General features: G+C 46.6%; 1 protein-coding gene across 1 annotated transcript; it reads left to right on the top strand.

Annotated features, from left to right (window-relative positions):
- Positions 1 to 68: 68 nt before the first annotated feature.
- Positions 69 to 20,280, top strand: LOC119087906. The gene is made up of 3 exons (XM_037205391.1): positions 69 to 660; positions 13,302 to 13,614; positions 18,996 to 20,280. Exons 1-3 carry the CDS (start codon positions 611 to 613, stop codon positions 19,512 to 19,514), a joined length of 882 nt encoding a protein of 293 aa, XP_037061286.1. The 5' UTR covers positions 69 to 610; the 3' UTR covers positions 19,515 to 20,280.
- Positions 20,281 to 21,025: the final 745 nt, after the last annotated feature.

The following is a 21,025-nucleotide window of genomic DNA, read 5'->3' as shown; positions in this document are numbered from 1 at the left end:
CTTAACGATTTTTTGTTTGATTTGAGACGGAGCTCACAGTGCAGCCCCAACTGGCCTCGAACTTGGAGCGATCTTCCTGTCTGATTGCAGACTGTCTCCACACTAGAAATGAATTCTAAGTCTGAGCTGGAAACCTACACTATAAGGGGAAGACAGACTCATGTGCCATAATTCAGACAAAAAGAAATCACCATAATAAATTTAAAAGCGGCCACTGAACATCTCTGCTCCCATGGAACTTATAGTCAGAGAGGGAAATCAAATGTGGATATGGATTTCATAATGCGATAAGTGTTTGAAAGGCAAAACAGAGTATCGGAGTAAATGAGCCGGGTGTGTTATGTGGCCAGTTTAGACAGAGGGTGGTAGCCAGCCTCCACAATAGGCAGTGATGTTAGCGGTGCCTGATAGCCATGCCTTTTACAGTCGCCTCTTATATGGGGCTGACAAGTGTGACCCATAGGATATTGGGGAAATACAGAGCTTGAGTTCCAAAGTCAGAAAAACACTGTGACTTCCTCTTTGCTCTCTCTTGATCACTCATGGGAAATCCCACATAGTGAGGTTCACATGGGCAGTTACCAAGCCTCCGGTCGACAACTAACTCACCATGGCAGCCAAATGGATTAACTATCTCCAGAGTTCATCCTCCAGTCCCAGGTCAGCTGACTGCGGTTCTGACCCCTAAATCTTTTAATTGTGTGTGGGGTGTGTAGGTGTGGGTGGCTGGGTATGGGTGTGGCATATGCACACGTGTGTGTGCACCTATACAGACTGAGGCCAGAGGCGTGTATCAGCAGGTGTCCACGTTATTCCCTTGAGAAAGAAAGGGAAGTCCCAGGATCCTGTTTCCACTCTGCCTTGGCACTGGGGTTAAAGGTGTCTGTGTGACCGCACCTGGCTTTGTACTTGGGTACTTGCGATTCAAACTCATATCTTCATGCTTGCTCCGAGAGCGCTCTTACCCATGGAGTCATCCCCAGCCCCGAAATCAATTGTGTAGATGGATTTCTGGTTTTTTTTTTTTTTTTTTTTCTTTTCCAACGCCGTGGATGAAACCTCAAGCATGCTGCTCCAAACCCTTGCTGCTGTGACTTCCTCCCAATGACAGACTATAGTCTCAAACTGTGAGTCAAAATGAACTCCCTAAGTTGCTTTTGTCAAAGTATTTTATCACAGCAATAAGCAAGTGACTAGGGGCTGGAGAGGTGGTGGCTCAGGGGTTGAGAGCACTTGCTGCTCTTGCAGAGGACCTGGGTTCAGTTCCCAGCACCCACATGGTGGCACAGAATCTTGTATAACTCCATTTCCAAGGGGTCAGAAGCTTTCTTCTGGCCTGTATATAAAGAAAAGGGAATATTTCTGAAATACAAAGAGAGCCCCAGCCTGGTTACATGATGAGACAATGTCATAAATATATATAAAGGAAAACTAAACAAAAAAGAAAGTAGCTAATACAGAGATGGAGCCGAGGTCGGAAGGGAACAAATCTTTAACACAGGACTTGTCCTAAAGGGGTCAGTATGAAGCCTGGATAAGGACAGCAGTTTTGTTTTGGGGTTGTTTTTGTTTGTTTGTTTTTGAGACAGGGTCTCACTATGTCACCCTAGCTGGACCGGAACTCTCTACATAGACCAGGTGGCTTTGAGCTCACAGAGATAGGTCTGCCTGTGACTCTCTAGTGCTGGGATTAAAGGTGTGAGCCACCATACCTAGCAAGGAAGATGTTTTATGAGTCGAGTTATATATCCTCCACCCAAAGATATATTGGAACCAACCTTCACTACTATTTGGAGACAGGATCTTTTTTTGGGGGGGAGGAGTGCAGTGAACTTTATTGATGGTATGAACAGAACAGAATAGGGCTCCCTAAGCCCCTCCTCTCCTTCCAAGGGTCTGGGATGGAAACTCAGTGTTGGGGCCGAGTTGGAACAGGGCATTCTCAGCAGCCGAGGTCCTCTCCCTCTCCCGTTCTTGCTGGGTTGGCTGATCCAGGGCTTCTTATTCTATGGAGGCCCTGAGGTCCACCACCCTGTTTCTTTATTCATTGTCATACCAGAAAATGAGCTTTACCAAGTTGTGGAGACAGGATCATTATAAAAGTATATCAGCTGGACATAGTGGTTCACACCTGTAATCTCAGCACTTGGGAGCCTGCGGCAGGAGGGTTATCATGTGTTTGAAGGTGGGCTACAAGATGAGACAATGTCTTAAAAAAAAAAAAAGCTAGGTATGGTGACACACACCTTTAATCCCAGCACTTTGGAGGCAGAGGCAGGAGGATCTCTATGAGTTCCAAGCCAGCCCAATCTACATAACAATTTCCAGGACTAAATAAAGTGAACTTGTCTCAAACAAGCAAACAAAAAAGAAGGCCAAGGAGATAGTTTATTCTGTCAAAGTGCTGCTGCATATGTCTGGTAACCTGAGGTCAATCCCTAGAACCCACATAAAAGTGGACAACTCCACAAAGTTGTCCTCTGACCACCACATGTGTGCCATAGCATGTGTGCCTTCTTGCCCACGTCATGCATGCACACACACACACACACACACACACACACACACACACACACACTAATAAATATATATTTTTAATAATTTATTTTATATGTATTGGTGTTTTGCATGCATGTGTGTCTGTGTGAGGGTGTTGGATCCCCTGGAATTGGAGTTTCAGACAGCTGTGAGCTGCCATGTGAGTGCTGGAAATTGAACCCAGGTCTTCCGGAAGAACAGCCAGTGCTCTTAACTGCTGAGACATCTTTCTAGTCCAATAATAAATATTTTTAAGAGAAAAAAAGTGCTTAACAATGGTGGCGCACACCTTTAACCCCAGCACTCAGGAAGCGGAGGCAGGTGAATCTCTGTGAGTTCAAGGCCATCTAGTCTACAAAGTGAGTTCTAGGATAGGCTCCAAAGTTACATAGGCTCCAAAGCTACCCTGTCTCAAAAGAGAGAGAGAGAGAGAGAGAGAGAGAGAGAGAGAGAGAGAGAGAGAGAGAAAGAGAGAGAAGAAGGAGGAGGAGGAGGAGGAGGAGGAGCTCAACTGGATAAATGTTAAAAATCTAGTCTATACCTATGAACACCTGATTTTTGACAAAGAAGCCAAAATTGTACAATGGGAAAAAGAAAGCATCTTCAACTAATGGTGCTGGCATAACTGGATACCAACATGTAGAAGACAGCAAATAGATCCATATCTGTCACTGTGCACAAAACTCAAGTCCAAGTGCATCAATGACCTCAACATAAATCCAGTCACACTGAACTTGATAGAAGAGAAAGTGGGAAGTTGCCTTGAATGCATTGGCACAGGAAACAACTTTCTGAATATAACAGCAGTAGCACAGACACTGAGAGCAACAATTAATAAATGGGACCTCCTGAAACTGAGAAGCTTTTGTAGAGCAAAGGACACCTCAATAAGACAAAACGGCAGCCTACAGCATGGGAAAAGATCTTCATCAATCCCACATCTGACAGAGAGCTGATCTCCAAAATACATAAAGAACTCAAGAAACTAGACATCAGAATACCAAATAATCCAATTAAAAAATGGGGTACAGATCTAAACAGAGAATTCTCAACAGAAGAATCTCAAATGGCTGAAAGACATTTATGGAATTGCTCAACATCCTTAATCATCAGGGAAATGCAAATCAAAACAACTCTGAGATATCATCTTATACCTGTCAGAATGGCTAAGATCAAAAACACTGATGACAGCTTATGTTGGAGAGGATGTGGAGCAAGGGAAACATTCCTCCACTACTGGTGGGAATGCAAACTCATACAGTCACTTTGTAAATTAGTATGATGGTTTCTCAGAAAATTGGGAATAAATCTACCTCAACACCCAGTGATACCACTGCTGTGGGATGTTCTGTATGTCCTGTGGGTGCCCGTTCTTGGGTTCCTCGTGGCTTTACCCAGCAGGTCCGCATAGAAGATGATTAGGACCACGGGCTGTGCTGGGGGATGGTCTGTATGGCAAATGTGTTGCTCTGATTGGTCAATAAATAAAACCTGATTGGCCGTGGCTAGGCAGGAAGTATAGGCGAGACTAACAGAGAGGAGAAATAAAAGAACAGGAAGGCAGAAGGACTCACTGCCAGTCACCACCCTGACAAGCGGCATGAAAAGATGCTGGTAAGCCACGAGTCACATGGCAAGGTATAGACTGATGGAAATGGATTAATTTAAGCTATAAGAACAGTTAGTAAGAAGCCTGCCCTAGCCATACAGTTTGTAAGCAATATAAGTCTCTGTGTTTACTTGGTTGGGTCTGAGCCACTGTGGGACTGGTGGGTGACAAAGATTTGTCCTGACTGTGGGCAAGGCAGGAAAACTCTAGCTACACTACCACTCTTGGGAATATGCCCAAAGGATGCTCAGTCATTCATACCACAAGGACACATGTTCATCTGTGTTCATAGCAGCATTACTCCTACTAGCCAGAACCTGGAAACAATCTAGATGCTCCTCAACCAAAGAATGGATAATGAAAATGTGGTTCATTTACACAATAGAGTATTACTCTCAATGGCAAAAAACCAATGACATCACGAAAATTGCAGGCAAATGGATGGAACCAGAAAAAAAAATCATCTTGAGTGAGGTAACACAGACCCAGAAAGACAAATATGGCATGTGCTCACTCATAAGTGGATAGATGTAAAGCAAAGGATAACTGGGCTACAATCCACAGCCCTAGAGAAACTATGTAACAAGGAGGACCCTAAGAGGGATACATGGATTGCCCTGGGAAGGGGAAATAGATGAGATCTTCTGGGCATACTGGGGTTGGGTAGAGGGGATACAGGGGAGGGGCTGGGGGATAGGAACATGAGGGATTGGGATGGTTGAGTTGGGGGAGGGACAGAGAGTGAGAGCAACAAAAGAAACATCTTGATAGAGGGGGCCATTAGGGGGTTAGGAAGAAACCTGGTACCAGGGAAAATCCTAGGAATCCACAAGGATGACCCCAGCTAAGACTCCTAGCAATAGTGGAGAGGGTCCCAGAACTGGCCTTCTCCTGTAATCAGACTGGTGACTACCCTAATTGTCATCATAGAACCTTCATCCAGTAACTGATGGAAGCAGATGCAGAGATCCACAGCCTAGCATTGGGCTGAGCTCCAGGAGTCCTGTTGAAGAGAGGGAAAAAAAATGGTATAAGCCAGGGGGATCAAGTTAATGACAGGGAAAGCCACAGAGACAGCTGACCTGAGTTCATGGGAGCTCACGGACTTCAGACAGACAGCTAGGGAGCCTGCATGGGACCGACCAGGGCCCTCTGCGTGTGAGTGACAGTTGTGTAACTTAGTCTGTTTGTGGGGTCCCTAGAGGTGGGTCCAGGATCTGTCTCCCGGAGCATGAACTGGCTTTGTAGAACCTATTCCCTATGGTGGGTTGCCTCGCTCAGCCTTGATACAGCGGGGAGGAGCTTAGTCCTGTCTCAACTTGATATGCCATGCGATGTTGACTCCCATGGGAAGCCTTACCCTTTCTGAAGAGTGGATGGGGAGAGGGGGCAGGTAGAAAGGAGGTGGAGGGAGGGGACGGGAGGAGAGTGGCGGGGGACTGTGGTTGGTATGTAAAATAAATTTTAAAATTTCAATCATACCACAAAGATACTTGCTCAACTATGTTCATAGCAGCACTATTTGTAATAGCCAGAACCTGGAAACAACCTAGATACCCGTCAACGGAAGAATGGATTAAGAAAATGTGGTACATATACACAATGGAGTACTACTCAACAGAGAAAAACAATGGTATCATGAAATTTGCAGGCAAATGGGTGGAACTAGAAAATATCATCCTGAGTGAGGTAACCCAAACCCAGAAGGACAAACATGGTGTGTACTCACTCATAAGTGGATACTAGATATAAAGCAAAGAACAATCAGACTGCAACCCACAGATCCAGGGAGGCTACATAGCAGGGGGGATCATAGGATGATTGTGGCTTATAGTAAGTTTTGGTTTCACTCAATCACTGGGCAAGCCTCAGTGAAACATTTCACTATTAGGATAAGAATTTGTACTGTATCAAGCTGATAATAGAAAAATAAATAAATAGGATGGGCTGGGGGGAAAGGGAGGGAGGCAGGAAGAGGGAGAACAAGGGAATCTGTGACCGTTACGTAGAACTGAATAGTATTGTAAAATAAAATAAAAGAAAAAGAAAAAAGGAAAAAAAGAAAAATAAATTTTAAAAATAGAAAAAAATTTAATATTTTTTTTTAAAATCTAGTCTAAAAAGAAGGAGTTTGGGCCGGGCGTTGGTGGCGCACGCCTTTAATCCCAGCACTTGGGAGTCAGAGCCAGGCGGATCTCTGTGAGTTTGAGGCCAGCCTGGGCTACCAAGTGAGCTCCAGGAAAGGCGCAAAGCTACACAGAGAAACCCTGTCTCAAAAAAAAAAAAAGAAGAAGGAGTTTGGATACAGATACACCCATGAGGATGTCACGTGAGGAGGAAGGCAAACATAGAGGGATGCTCCTATAGGTCAAGAAACACCAAAATTCTCCCCTCCTCCATCAAGCCATGGGGGGGGGGGAGGCTGAGACAGCCATGGAACAGGTTTCTCAAGCCTTCAGAAGTGCCACCAGACTACTTGTTCCAGACTCCTGGCTAATAAAATAAATGTCTGCTGCTCAGGTCACCCCCAGTGTGTGACATGCACAGTGTTGTGGCAGCCAAGGCCTAACTGCTAACATAGGTATACAGTGCTTTGAAACCTGTTACTGCCTGATATAGGTATACAGTGCTTTGAAACCTGTTACTGTCTAATACAGGTATACAGTGCTTTGAAACCTGTTACTGTCTGTCTCCAAAGGTAAAAAGATCCCCAATGTAGCTGCTGCAGCACAGCTACTCCTTACTTTTTGGAAGTTTCTAGAGGACTCCTGCTGAATTTAGCTTCTCCCCACGCCCTGCATGGCTCTATTAGCAGGTAGCTAATAGTTCTGTGGCAGGTTTGTCTCTAACCATGTCTGTGCCGTCTCACATGGCTCCACACCGGACAGGTTGGAGTATTGCATGAATTTTTTTGTTTGTGTGTGGTTTTGTATATAGTGGATGCATGTGTATGCATGTGTGTGTGTGTGCAGGTGCATGCTTCTGTGTGTGCGTGTGGAGCCCAGGGGTCAATGTTGAGTATCTTCCTCTATTGCTCTCCACATTTTTCAGACAGGGTTTCTCACTAAACATGGAGTCCACCATTTTGGCTAGAATGGCTGGCTAATGAAGCCCAGGATCACCCTGTGCTCGGATTATAGATGCAAGCCACCATGCTGAGCTTTTTCCATGGGTGCTGGGGATTGGAACTCAAGTTCTCATGCTCACACAGGAAGTACTTTACCCACCACTGAGCCATCCTCTCCTCAGCCCTTCACCGGCAGTCTATTCCGTTTTTACTAGATACAAGTACTTTGCACTAGTCTGGATCCTACCCTGCTAAAAGTATTATTTCCATTTAGGGGTGAAGGGAGCTAAGCCTGGGAAAGTCAAGTAACCCCCTCAAGGCCTCAGAGAGACTACATTAACCAATGAACAACCTGGCCAGCCTGTTCAAGACAGACAGATGCTACAGATGTGAGTGCAGCTTTCTGTGGGCCCCGGACGATTGGTCGGTGTCACAGTTAGCTTCATCTGAGTCACCTGAGACATGGGGCCCTCAACTGAAGAGCTGCTGAGATCAGACCGGCCTATGACCATGTCCAAGGCATTTTCTTAACTGCTAATTGATGCCAGAGGGCCCAGCGCACGGTGGGCAGCGCCACCTCTAGGCAGGCAGCTGGGCAAGCCAGAGGGTAAGCCAGGAAGCAGTGTTCCTTCACGGTTCCAGCCTCCTGAGCTCCTGCCCCGGCTCTCCTGAATGATAAAGTAAACCCTCTCCTCCCCGAGTGTTTTCCTACAGCAACAGTGACAAAGGAGGACAGTGGCCTATCACCGGGTATGGGAGAAGGAAAGTAGAGGCATGCTGTACTTTGGTACGGAATGTGTCCCAGAGCCTGATGGATTGATGAACTGGGGGAGGGGAGGTTGGAGAAGTGAGTGTGTCTTTAAGGTCTGTAACTTTATCATCAATGGGTTAATCCCTTGAGTAATATGTTATTAATTATCGTGTATTGTAACGGTGGTGATTGAGAGAGGCGGTGAGAAGTAGGAGAAGACCCAATCGGCACAGTGCTTGCTGTGCCAACAGAAGACCCGAGTTTAATCACCACGACTCACATACAATGTGGGCGTGCTAGCGTGTAATCCCAGTGCTGGCATGCAGAGGCAGGCAGAGCTCTGAGGCTCGCTGGCCAGACAGCCTAGCCTACTTTACCAGCCCGTGAGAGACCTGGTCTTAAAAACCACGTAGAGCTGGTCCCTATGGCGGGGGTAGAGTGCTCACTCTTCATCAGGCATGGTGACACAGGCCTTTAATCCCAGAACTCAAGAGGCAGAGGCAGGCAGAGCTCCGTGACCTCAAAGCCAGCCTGGTCAACACAGCAAATTCCAGGCCAGCGAGGGCTGCATATAGTGAGACACCGTCTCACAAACAAAACACACTAGATGGAAAGTTCCTGAGAAATGACGGCCAGTTTTCCCTCCGGCCTCCACCTGTGCACACACAAATACACGCTCTCCAACACATATGCACACACACAAATCTGCATCCGTGCACATGAAGCAGGAGGTAGAACCTTGGTGGATGATGTAGGCCCTGGAGTAAGTCCCTGAGGGAATCTTGTCCGGGCCTCTTTCCACCTTGCTCCCTGCTGCCTGGCTGCCATGATTGAACAGCTCTGCTCCTCCATGCTCTCCCCACCAGAGGGACTGAAACCGTGAGCAAAACAAACCCTTCCTCCCTTTAAGTCAGGTATTCTGTCGTGGTGATGAACGAGAACTAGGGGGCCAGGGAGATGGTTCAGCGGGTAGATGCACATGCTGCACAAGCTTGGAGACATGAGCTCAGTCTGTGGACGGAATCCACAGTAGAGCCAATTCGAAAAAAACAAAGTTGTCCTCTGACTTACACACACACACACACACACACACACACACACACACACACACACACATACACACAAAACATTAGAGGTAACTAATGCATTCGATACAGGGGAAGGAAAATAGTTGTGGATAGAGGGTGTGTTTTCACATGCCAGTCTTTACCATTGTTGGTCCCCACACCTGGGATGGAGGCAGCATAGAAAGACAACTCAGATTAAAGGGACAGCAGGAGAGGAAAGGGTCTCTACACCCTGGACACCTCTTGCCAACTGCATCAAGAATCCCAGTACTAGTATCAAAATTTGCTGTGAAAGTTGCCTACGTAGAGACAGAATTCCTTTTATACAGTGGTATTTCAAATAATGTTAAAATAGCAATGACCCATACTAAAAGCTTGAGTGACTATGACCAATTATGGCCTTTCTCCTTTTCCACTTGAAAGCTTACAATGTTCTAGGTATCAGCCGGGCAGTGGTGGCGCATGCCTTTAATCCCAGCACTCGGGAGGCAAAGGCAGGCGGATCTCTGTGAGTTCGAGGCCAGCCTGGGCTACCAAGTGAGTTCCAGGAAAGGCACAATGCTACACAGAGAAACCCTATTTTGAAAAAACAAAACAAAACAAAACAATGTTCTAGGTATCTCATAAGCAAGACTATAAACTCTACTTACAGTAAAAAACAAAACAAGCAAGGTGGTGGTGCATGCCTTTAATCCCAGCACTTGGGAGGCAAAGGCAGGCAGATCTCTGTGAGTTCAAGACCAGACTGGTCTACAGAGCGAGTTCCAGGAGAGTCAGGGCTATACAGAGAAACCCTGTTTCAAAAAAACAAACAAACAAACAAATAAACAAATAAATAAATACAAAATGGCTTAACTCCCTTGTACAAAATCTGTGACCCATGGTTTTACTTAATTAGGTTGTAACCCTTTCGAAGGAAGCCTAGGAACCATCCTATAATCTCATTTATCAAGGATGAGGGAAGTGGAGAAAAAAAACATGCTTGAGAAACCTTTTGAACAATGTAATTTCAGAAAGCACTAGATAGTGTATATGGAACTGCTGAGACACTGGAGCCCATGTCTTCACTTGGGTGTACGCTTTTCCTAGTCCCTCTATATTAATCCCCGTGCTTAAATCTGTATTAAAACCTCTTCCTAATAAACTCCAACTCTGCCTCACACAGGCTTATCCTGAATTTCTTTCTGCAGGGGAGTCAAGAACCCCAGGTTCACCTGAGTAGAGGCCTCTGAAAAGTATTCCTCCGGCTAGTGCAGGTGGCCGCGTGGAGCTGCCTCTCTGGCCCAGACTTCACTGCTGAGAACAGAATGTCCTCTTCTTTTTGCAAGGCACACTCATTCTCATCTTTCAGGGCTCAGGCCAAATGTCAACATCTCTGAAAAGGCCTTGCTGATTGTCCCCTGTAGTTGACTGTGCTTCCTAAAGACGGTTACAGCAACGTCTCCAAGTGTTTCCTCTGCTTTGAACAGTGGACTTCTGTGCAAGAAGTACCATGTCAAAGTCAGGCACAGCACTTAACCGTCCTGAAAGTCAACCACCAGGTAAAAAGTGTGCCTATCCTGGAGGCCACCCAGCTGCCAGCGTCCAGCATCAGACCCGGAAGTGAAGAAACCATCCATGGGGTGAAGAGATGGGTTCACGAGAAAGCAGTAGAGGCAGAGTGTGAAGTGTAGAGTCCAGATGGGCATAGTGCTTACTGTGCATTTTCTTTGACTTTACAATCAACCCAAATTGGAGATTTTCTTCCTCCTTCTCCTTCTGCTCCTTCCCCCAAGACAGGGTTTCTCTGTGTACCCTTGGGTCTCCTGGAACGCATTCTGTAGACTAGGCTGGCCCTGAACTCAGAGATCTGCCTGCTTCTTCCTCCCAAGTGCTGGGATTATAGGCTTGCAATACCACCACCCAGCTAAAAATTGGAGATTTTCTTTCTTTTTTTGTTTGTTTATTTGTTTTGTTGTTGTTTTCAAGACAGGGTTTCTCTGTGTAGTTTTGGTGCCTGTCCTGGATCTTGCTCTGTAGACCAGGCTGGCCTCAAACTCACAGAGATCTGCCTGGCTGTGCCTCCTGAGCGTTAGGATTAAAGGCATGTGCCACCACTGCCCAGTGAGATTTTCATTATAAAATTTTGTTCCTTTTTCTCCTTAAACCACACATTTTATTTCTCTTTGCCCCCAGTTGCTCCTTTTAATTGTAGATCTGCATAAGCGTGACAGTAACAACCATGTGACACAGTCAATATGGGGCTGTCTTGAAATTGCTTCTGCCAACAACATTCATCTAGAACTCTCCAAATTAGCCTCCAACAGATTTTGTAGGCTACAGGTAAAAACTAGCCACATTTCTTTGCCAAATATCACAAGAATGGTTTCTATGACAACTGCTAGTATTGTTCACCTCTGTAACCTCGTGAGCTGGACGTCAGCACAGCTGTCTTCCATGCTCCTACCAGGAGGGCCCATTAAGCCCTCCTTAAAAATGTCCAATCCCGATAGGGCATGGTGGCACATGCCTTTAATCCCTCTGAAGGCAGAGGCAGGGGGATCTCTGTGAGTTGGAGGCCAGCCTGGTCTACAAGGCAAGTTCCAAGACAGCCAGGGCTATTACACAGAGAAACCTTGTCTCAAAAAAAAAAAAAAAAAAAAAAAAAAAAAAAAAAAAAAAAAAAAGGAAGGAAGAAAAGAAAGGAAGAAAGAAAGAAAAGAAGAGAAAAGTTAAATCACTTCTCTAGTCCAAGTTTCAAAGTGTTCCATATTCCTCCAAACAAAAACTGGTCTGGTCTGGTCTACCACAACAAAACCCCATTCCAACTTCTGTCTTAGTTAGCGTTTCTGTTGCTGTGAGAGACACCATGACCACAGCAACTCTTCTAAAGAAAACATTTAATTGGGGCTGGCTTAGAGGTTCAGAGGTTTAGTCCATTTGTCATGTCGTGTAGGCAGACATGGTGCTGGAGAGGTAGCTGAGAGCAGGCAGCAGGAAAAGAGAGTGATATTGGGCCTGGCTTGAGCTTCTGAAACCTCAAAGCCCATCCCTAATGACACACTTCCTCCAAGAAGGCCATACCGGAAGGGGGCGTGGAGGAGAAGGGAGAACTACTCGTCTTCCTGCTTCGTCCTCTCAGGCCCTGGACTTTCTTTTATTCAAGATCTTCGCTGCAACTTAGTAGAATAAAAGCTGGTAAAGTTAAAAAAAAGAAGAAGAAGAAGAAGGCCACACCTCCAACAATGCCACTCCCTATGAGTCTATGAGAACCATTTTCATTCAAACCACAATTTATTATCATGCAGTAGCTGAGAGTTTTACATCCTGATCCACGGACAGCAGGCAGAGAGAGTGCGGTAGTTTGAAGGAAAATGGCCCCCAAAGGGAGTGGCACTATTAGGGGGGGTTGCCTTGTTGGAGTAGGCGTGGTCTTCTTGGAGGAAGTGCGTCACTGTGGAGGCAGACTTTGAGGTCTCATGTATGCTCAAGTCATGCCCAGTGAGACAGTCTACTTCCTGTGGCCTGCATATCAACATGTAGCAGCTCCTTCTCAAGCACCATGTCTACCTGCACACCACCATGCTCCCTGGAATGATGAAAATGGACTGAACCTCTGAAACTGTAAGCCACCACCACAATTAAATATCCTTTATAAGAGATGCTGTGGTTATGGTGTCTCTTCACAGCAATAGAAACCCTAACTAAGACAGAGAGGGAGACTATACCTGGCAAAAGCTTTTGAAACCTCAACGTCCACCCCCAGAGACACACCTCCTCCATCAAGGTCACTCCCACTCCAACAAGGTCACACCTCCTAATCCTTTCCAAATACTTCCACTAATTGGAGATCAAGCATTCAAACATATGAGTCCATAGGGGCCATTCTCATTCAAAATACCACACTCTTCCTAAGAAAATCCAAACACCCTGGCCATTCTGAAATTCAAAACAGTTTTGGCAAAAATGCAATAGCAAAAATTGCCAGACACTGGGAAAGACATTGCCAGGGTGGACAGAAGTGATAACCATATCAATAAGTAGCACATTACGGTTTCTTATGTTAGCATGCAAAGTAGTGAGTTTCATCATGGCATCCTCATTCATATATGTCATTGTATTTTGTGTCCATTCATCCCTCTGCCTAGCTCTTTCCAGCCTCCTTCCCCCAAATAATCCTTTATTTTATTTTAATGCCACATGTATTTTCTCTTTTCCCCCTCTCTTTCTTCCTCTCCCTCCCTCCTTTCCTCCCTCCCTCCCTCCTTCATTTTGTTTTTCTTAAGACAGGGCCTGTGCTGCCCCGACCAGCCTCAGACTTTCAATCTTCCCGCCTCAGTGTCACCAGGACAGTAGAATATTTTCAGTTTTGTACAAGAAGTGTTTGCAGAACCCAGGAGAAACATCAGACGCACTTGGAAGCCATGGGATGCTTTCCAGGAGAGGTGAATGTCAACCTCTCAGCAGAGCGCACCGTAGAAAGGCAGATCCAGACCAGGGCTCCCCAGCCCTGTCTCCTGTCCCCCCATCCAGAACTTTGACTCTCTGGAGCACCTCTATCATGGAAGCCGCAGAAGTTTCACTGGCACCACACCAGCATCTGGTTAGTATTAATTACTTCCGCATTTATTAAGTGCCCCATTAACCTTGGCTCTGAGAGCACTGCCGCTCCCCGGGTTAAATCCACACTAAATATTCAATTATACCCAGCACAAGCAAGCTCGCATTTGGCAGGGATTAGCTCACTTGTCCTGCAAAGTCACTTTTCCAGCTGAATAACAACGCTGCCTTTTAACTGTGTAGTGTTTTCCTCTTGAGGGACGTCTGTAGCAGGACCACCTCCCAGAGGGGGACAGAAACTGGTTACCATCGTCTCTGTTGAGTAGTTGATGAAGTCAGTCAAGGGAGCTGGCCCTCTCACCATGTACCCTGAAATCCACTCTTCCTCCGGGGTCCAGCTCACATTATCTTGGCCCTGAAGCTTTCTCCATGCCCACATGGGACTCTCCAGGCAGTGCCTGCCACTGAGGGAAGCAGAGAGCCCTGACTGAGTTCTGGTAACGGCTGAGCCCTCACCACTGACCACCTCAGCAGCGACAGGCCTGTGACTTGCATTTGCTCATGTGAGCCTCCCACCAATGCTGATGAAACCGAGGCGGAGAGGTTGAATGGTGGTGAATCTAGCTATAAGTTGTTGCATTCTGAATACGAGGTGGCCCCTCAAAAGGTTCACGTGTCGGGGAGTGTGGAGAGATGACTCAGTAGTTAATTGCACTTGTTGGTCTTACAGAGGATCCAGGTTCAGTTCCCAGTACCCACACAGCAGCTCACACAACTGTCTGTAATTCCAGTTGCCAGGGATCTGGCATCCTCTTCTGACTTCTGTGAGCACCAGGGATGCAATGATGGAGATACATACATGCAGACAAAACACTCAAACACATACATAAACCTTAAAACAAAAAGGTTCGTGAATTGAAGGCTTGTTTCCCAATGTGTTTGAGTTCAGAGCTGGGTGTTGGAGAATTGATTAAATCCTAATGGCTCTCCATTGATGGATTCATAATTTGATGATGCTATGGGAGGTGGGGAATGAGATAGAGCCTACTTGAAAGAAGTAGATGATTGGGAGGAGCATGGTGGGAGGAGCCTGGTAGGAACAGACCTGATGGGAGTAGGCCTGGGAAAGAAATTTGTCTCTAGCGGCTTCCTGTACATGCTTTCCTGCCTGCCAGGTGAGCAGCTACGCTCCACCACACCCTCTCTGCGGTGATGCGGGCCCAGAGCAATGGAGCCAAGCAACCGTGGATGAAAATCTCTGAAGCTGTGAGTCAAAATGAGTCCTCTTTTAGACTGTTTCCTCTCCGGCATCCGTCACAGCGACCTTCTGACTAACAGAACATTAATCAATGTTGTAGCCGGGATGCAAAGGCAGGACTTCGAGCCCCTTGGCTAAACCACAAACAAGCCTGCAATTCGTTCATTCAATAGGCACTTGTCGCGTGCATGCTTATTCTTGACTTTTTTACATTATTTTATGTGTATGAATGTCTGGCCTGTATGTATGTATGTGCACCACACATGTGTGCCTAGTGTCCTCAGAGGTCAGAAGAAGGCATTGGGTGCCCTGGAACTGGAGTTACAAACTGTTGTGGTCAGTGCTGGGGATTGAACCCAGGTCCTCTGCAAGAGCAGCCAGTGCTCTTGACCACTGAGCCACCTCTTCAGCTGGGAGCACCTACCCCTACAGTCAGCACTTGCCGGGGAAGCAGTGAGGAAAGGTGGACCCCACCTTAACAAATTATCATCTAGCAAGGAAGACAGATTTAAAGTTCTGCCACCGAAGATTATTTCTTTATCACACACACAGTGGTGTTAACAGAATTTTATATGTATGTGTCTGCACATGTGGAGGTCAGAGGTCAACTTTTGGTGCAGTTTTTCAGACACCATCTGTTTTGTTTGTTTTTAAGTGATAGAAACAGAGGCAGTTTATTTTGGTCTCATTGACCTATTTACTCGTTTTAATCTTAGTGTTTGTGTGTCTGTGTGTACATCCATGTGTGTGTGAACACGGCTGTGCATATGTGGAGGTCGGAAATCAACCTCAGGTGTCAGGCCTCGATTTCCCCTGTGTTTGAGACAAATCTCTTGGTGGCTGCTGCGTAAACCAGGTTAGGTGGCCCACAGGCTTCCAGGGACAGTGCAGTCTCTGCCTCCCTTCTCATTGCAGGAGCACTAGAATGACAAACCTCATCCTGCCTTCAATGGGATCTGGGGGTCCATCAGGTCCTCATGCTTGCACAGCCAGTGAGTTACCCACCGAGTCACCCTCACAGCCCCACAGAGTTTACTAAAGGGATGGGTGCTCCCCAGGACAGGAGTGATCTGAACATGGACAGCATCGAGACTAAAAACCTACCTTGTTTTTTGTTAAGACAGGTCTCTCAGTGGGACCTGGGACTTGCCAGTTAGGACAGACTGGCTGTCCGGCAAGCCCCAGGGACCTACCCGCCTCTACCTCTCCTTCACTCAGATTGCAAACAGCTGGCTTTTCTTGTGTGGATTCTAGAGATGAACTCAGTACTCATGCTTTCATGGTGAGAACGCTATCGAGTTCAATAAGACAGTGATAGGAAGAAAAGCCGGATCTCTGGATGGCTTTTTTTTTTTTTTTTAATTTGGGGATCAGTAACTTTCCCTTATTTTTATATTTTGTAGCTAAGCAATGCAGGAGGATGCCTACATGTTCACAGGGCACTTGTTTCTCTGAGTCACAGATTTCCCAGCTATAAAAATGGGAACAAAAAATAGCAATAACAGCCAGGCGTGGTGGCACATGCCTTTAATCCCAGTACTTGGGAGGGAGGCAGAAGCAGGTGGATCTCTGTGAGTGTGAGACCAGCCTGGTCTACAGAGTGAGTTCCAGGACAGTCAGGACTACACTGAGGGACCCAGGCTCAAAAAGCAACAACAAAAGCCTGAAGCAACTCAAACAGTCACCGACAGGGGGCGTTAGAAAGATGATGGTTCATCTATGCCATGGACTATGTAGCATTTTAAAGGCATGGGGCAGGCCAAGCTGGGTGATGCATGCTTGCAATGCCCACCGAGGCAGGAGAATTTTGAGTTTGAGACCAGCTTGGACTACATACTGAGAATCTGTCTAAACAAAACAAAACATAAGCCAGAAAGCAGGAGGCAGTTTGGAATGCTGGAGAAGGATCCTTAAGGCAAATTGAAGGAAAGGAGGCAGGCCCCAAGGTAAAGGAGTACTGCGCGATGCACACAGGTGTCCAGCAAGGATGCGCAAGAAACAGAGAATGGGTCTCTGCAGGAAGGAAGCCCGCACCTACAGCCTGGAGGAGGCTCCCCGGGCTTGGTTGGTTTGTTTAGAGGGAGTCTGGCCACATAGCCAGTCTGGTCCTCCTGCTTCAACTTCCCCTGTGCTGGGGTTACAGATGCCATCACACCCAGCTCAAGACTTAATCCATTTGTTTGTTTTGTTCTCTTCTATTTCTGTTTTGAAAAGGCAGCATCTCATGTAGCCCAGGCCAACTGAGGCTAGCCTTGAATTCCTAACCTTTCTGTCTCTACTTCCCAAGTGCTGAGATTACAGGCATATGCCATTTTAATGTATGTCATGTTGTACCTTTGGGTTTTATATTGTATTCATGTATGTTCCTGGAAGATATATATTAATCAGTCTAAGAAAAATGTAAATATTTTTTAATTTTAATGTGCATGTGCAAGGTGTCCATGGAGACCAGAAGACGATGTCAGATCCCTTGGAGCTGGAGTTACAGGCAGTGTGAGCCCCCCCACCCCCACCCCCGACAAGGGTGCTGAGAAATGAACTTGGGTTCTCTGGAAGCATTAAGTGCTGCTAGTCTCTCCAGCCCAAGAAAATTTGCATATAACATTTAGGCGAGAAAAAAAATTCAGTCTCTCTCCCTGTTCCCATTAGCCTCCTGAACAATGATATTGTTATTTTCAAAGGAGAGGTTGTATACATCAGCCTTGGGAGGATCTAGAAGGATTAGAACATGTGTTGCTTACAGTGAGATGACAGAGGACTAAGAGGCCAAGCAGGAAACAGAGAAAAGAGGAGGGAGCGTCAGGAGAAACAAAGAGCCTCTGCCTACATACAATGACCTCCCAATAAGAAAGCCGCAATTACTTCGGTGCCCCTGAGACCCCAGCGCCTTGCACTGCCTGCTTCTTTGTTACCAGCTGCCAGGTTGTCATGGTAATGGAATAACCTATGATAAGCTTATTTTCGATTCTGAAAACATTTTAAATAAAAGCAAATACCAGTAATCTGCACACTAGTAAGCTGCAGTGAGAGAAAGGTCCATGGGAGAGAAAGCATCAGGGTGGCCTTTCCGGGGCTGATACCTGGCTTAAAGCTAGTGGAGTGAGCAGAGAGCAGAGGGTCAGAAACCTGGGCAGGCATCTGAAGCGCCAGAGGCGAGTCTGGTCATCATTTCCTGCTCCAGCAGGTGGGATGCGTGTGGTGCTTTGACGCAGTTCCCGGCAAGTGCACAGAGTGCCGGTTGGGGCCACATTTGAAAAACCCCTGTGCTGATGGCTCTGCCCTGGGCTCTGTGAGGGCTGTGCTCCAGCCTCCACTCGCTCTAGACACATCCACCCCTGTCCACGGGTCTCCTCTATCACCAAGGGGCACAACATCCTAACATCTTTACAAGAGTTATGGGGCAGACACCGTGGGGGCGAACGGCTTTTCAGGGCAGCTTCCAAAACAGAGGTCTATGACTCATGTAGATACGTGGATGGGAAAACTGGCCAGTGCCTAGCTGTTCTTGCTAGAACTCTTTCATTCAGCTGGCTCGTCATAGGGATGGCCAACATGGACCACTGGGCCAGAGAGAAGATAGTTGTTCATTATGAGTATAATTAAGGAAGGGCCAGGACTGGCTGGACTTGGAAGAGACAGAAGTTGTCTCCAGGAACCACAGTTGACCTCAGAAATTGATGTGAGGGCCAACAGGTTGAAAAGCCAACCCCATCCAACACACACAGCTTTCCGAATAGAAACGTAGTTGAGCCTCAGCAGTAGCGACTGAGGCAGGAGGATCACTACAAATTTCAGGTCAGTGATACCTGAGCTTAAAACAAAACTTAACATCAACAACAACAAAAACCAGGGTTGAGGATGAAACTCAGTTTGAAAGAACACAAGGCCCTGGGTTCCACCTCTAGCACCACATAAGCCCAGCATAGTGGAGCACATCTGTAATTCTAATACTGGGATGCGGTGGGGCAGAAGCACAAATATCAGAAGTTCAAGGTCACCTTTGACACAAAGCAAGTTTAAGGTCAGCCGGGCCTACATGAGACTCCGTCTTTAAAAAAAAAATAGAAATTAAAAAATAAAATTAAATAAAAATTTTAATTTTTAAGAAGAGACAAATACAGAAAGAGTTATTATGGTTGTGAGCACAGCTTTGTTTTGTTTTTAAGGGTCTGAAATACAGTGGCTTGTTGGAAACAGGTATGCAGGTAAGAATAAGCAGTGTGCACGGAGGTCTGAGCAGAGGCTGGCCAGGGGCAAAGAGCTGCCTTCCTGAAGAGGACTGGATGGGCAGAGACCTGGTGATGGAGATAACAAGACACACTGGAGAAACTGGAAGAGAAGTGGGATCAGCTGGAGCTGAGGGCCAGCACGTCTCCTCTGTCCAGATGCTGCAGCCTGTCAGAAACAGAACCCTGGAGAGGGCTTCTCTTCCGCCCCAGGACAGAGTCTGTTCTGTCTTGCCTACTCTGCCTGGCACCCTTCCAACACCAGTTCTTAAGGCTCTGATCAAATGCAATTCCACAGGCCCCTATCCCAGGATCCAGAAACAGGACAGCAACATCCGGCATCTTCTGCCAGCCCCTCCTCTAGCTCCATCTCGGTCCCCAATCCCTGGCAGCCACCCATCAAATCCTCTCCCCGCCATGATGTGTGTGTGTGACGGGGACACTGGACAGTCATTCTAACCGATTTGTACAATTTGTTTCCTGGGCTTTGGGCAACCCACTCCATCTGCGGATGGCTGTGAGCGGCTTCCAAGCACCATGCCTTCCTAACCACCTCTCAGGAGCTCCCCAAGGGATGCCTTTCACTCTCTTTCCAGGGGTTAGCACAGTACAACCCTGGATGTTTCCAAAGCACGAACCAGCCTAATAAGCACAGGCGTCTCCATGGCATCCTTCATCTAGCTTATTGAAGCGTTCCACAGATGCGAAGGAACATCGAACCAAATCCCAAGAACACTTTCTGAACCCCAGGAGTCATGCACCATTTTATCAGGTAGTTTATTGGCGCAGCAAACTGGGAGTCTACCACCCTCCGTTCACAAATCAGTTCAGAGATAGGATCTAACTTGCCCAAAGTTGAAGAGTAAGTTCATAGATGATCTGAACTTAGAAACTAAGCCTACTGGGCCTGTGGAGGGACAGAGTCCTCACTGATCAGTTAACAGGAATGCACAGACCTCTGAGGAGCAGCCATTTAACTAACTGCCTGGACCTATGAAATGCACGGAACTGCATAGCCTGGGTGGGAAATGAGCCCGTCAATCTGTTTTGTGCATTTACTTGCAATTCCTCATTTGTTATTTTTATCTGATTGGTTTCACTTTAGACCTGGTTCCCATTTCTCATTTATGACTAAAGGCCCTTGGGTGAGGAAAAGGGAAGTCGAGGAGTGTTCTCTTTTGTACTCTGCAAATGTTTCTATACCTCCGTTCCCCTCCCCCTCCTTTTAAAATAACATTTTCTTCCCAGGGCCCGACAAGCTTCTAAAATCCCCTGCCTTTCCAATCTCCTCGCCTCGGCTGTAATTATCTTGGGAGAATTTAAATTCCTTATCATGGGTTTGTGACAGAGCCAGCTTAAGTACAGACAGCCTAGCTCCATTCTGAGTCTTGTCAAACTGCCCTCAATAGGTTTCTTTAATAGGAATTATTGTTAGATTTTTTTAAGGGCAATAATGGGATTGTGACTATGGTAAAGAAAGAACCCTTATCTTTTTTTTTTTTTTTTTGAGATACATACTGAAATATTTACCAGTGAAATGATACAAAGTCGGGGGGGGGGGGATTTGCTTCCAAACAGTCTGGTGGGGGAGGTGTGAACTATACTGGCCCCACTGAAGTTGCTAACCTCCAATGGCTCTCTCTCACAAATACAAAATTTTTTTCTAGTGCTGGAGATAGAACCCAGGACCTCATGCATGCTCTGTAGGGTTCTGCCAGTAAGCTATTTGCCCACCCCTCTTGCAGGGACCTACCTCTTTGCTTCCTCCCCTTTACCCTCTCACTCCCCCCCATACACCCCCAGGCTTTGAACTGTTCTATTGTGAACTCGGGGATGGGGTTTGCCTCTGGGAGACTCAGCAGAGGAAACAATCTGAGAGCTAGAGCCCAGGATGCTTCGGTTCAAGACCGCACGTCCACCTCCATGGTCTCAGGGCCTGTGTACGAGTCGCTTGCTCATGTGGGTCCCAG

The sequence above is a fragment of the Peromyscus leucopus genome, chromosome 4 (assembly GCF_004664715.2).
Source record: "Peromyscus leucopus breed LL Stock chromosome 4, UCI_PerLeu_2.1, whole genome shotgun sequence".
In the NCBI taxonomy this organism is placed as follows: Eukaryota; Metazoa; Chordata; class Mammalia; order Rodentia; family Cricetidae; genus Peromyscus; species Peromyscus leucopus.
Note: the sequence above shows the minus strand (reverse complement) of the source record. Positions and strands in the feature narration are given on the sequence as shown.

Excerpts from the sequence above, each read along its gene's own strand:
- LOC119087906 (XM_037205391.1), top strand. The coding sequence starts at position 611 with ATGGCAGCCAAATGGATTAACTATCTCCAGAGTTCATCCTCCAGTCCC. Across the intron at positions 661-13,301 it reads AGTTCATCCTCCAGTCCCAG|GGCCTGTGCTGCCCCGACCA; the intron begins GTCAGCTGACTG and ends TTCTTAAGACAG. Across the intron at positions 13,615-18,995 it reads TGGCACCACACCAGCATCTG|GGTCTGAAATACAGTGGCTT; the intron begins GTTAGTATTAAT and ends TTTGTTTTTAAG.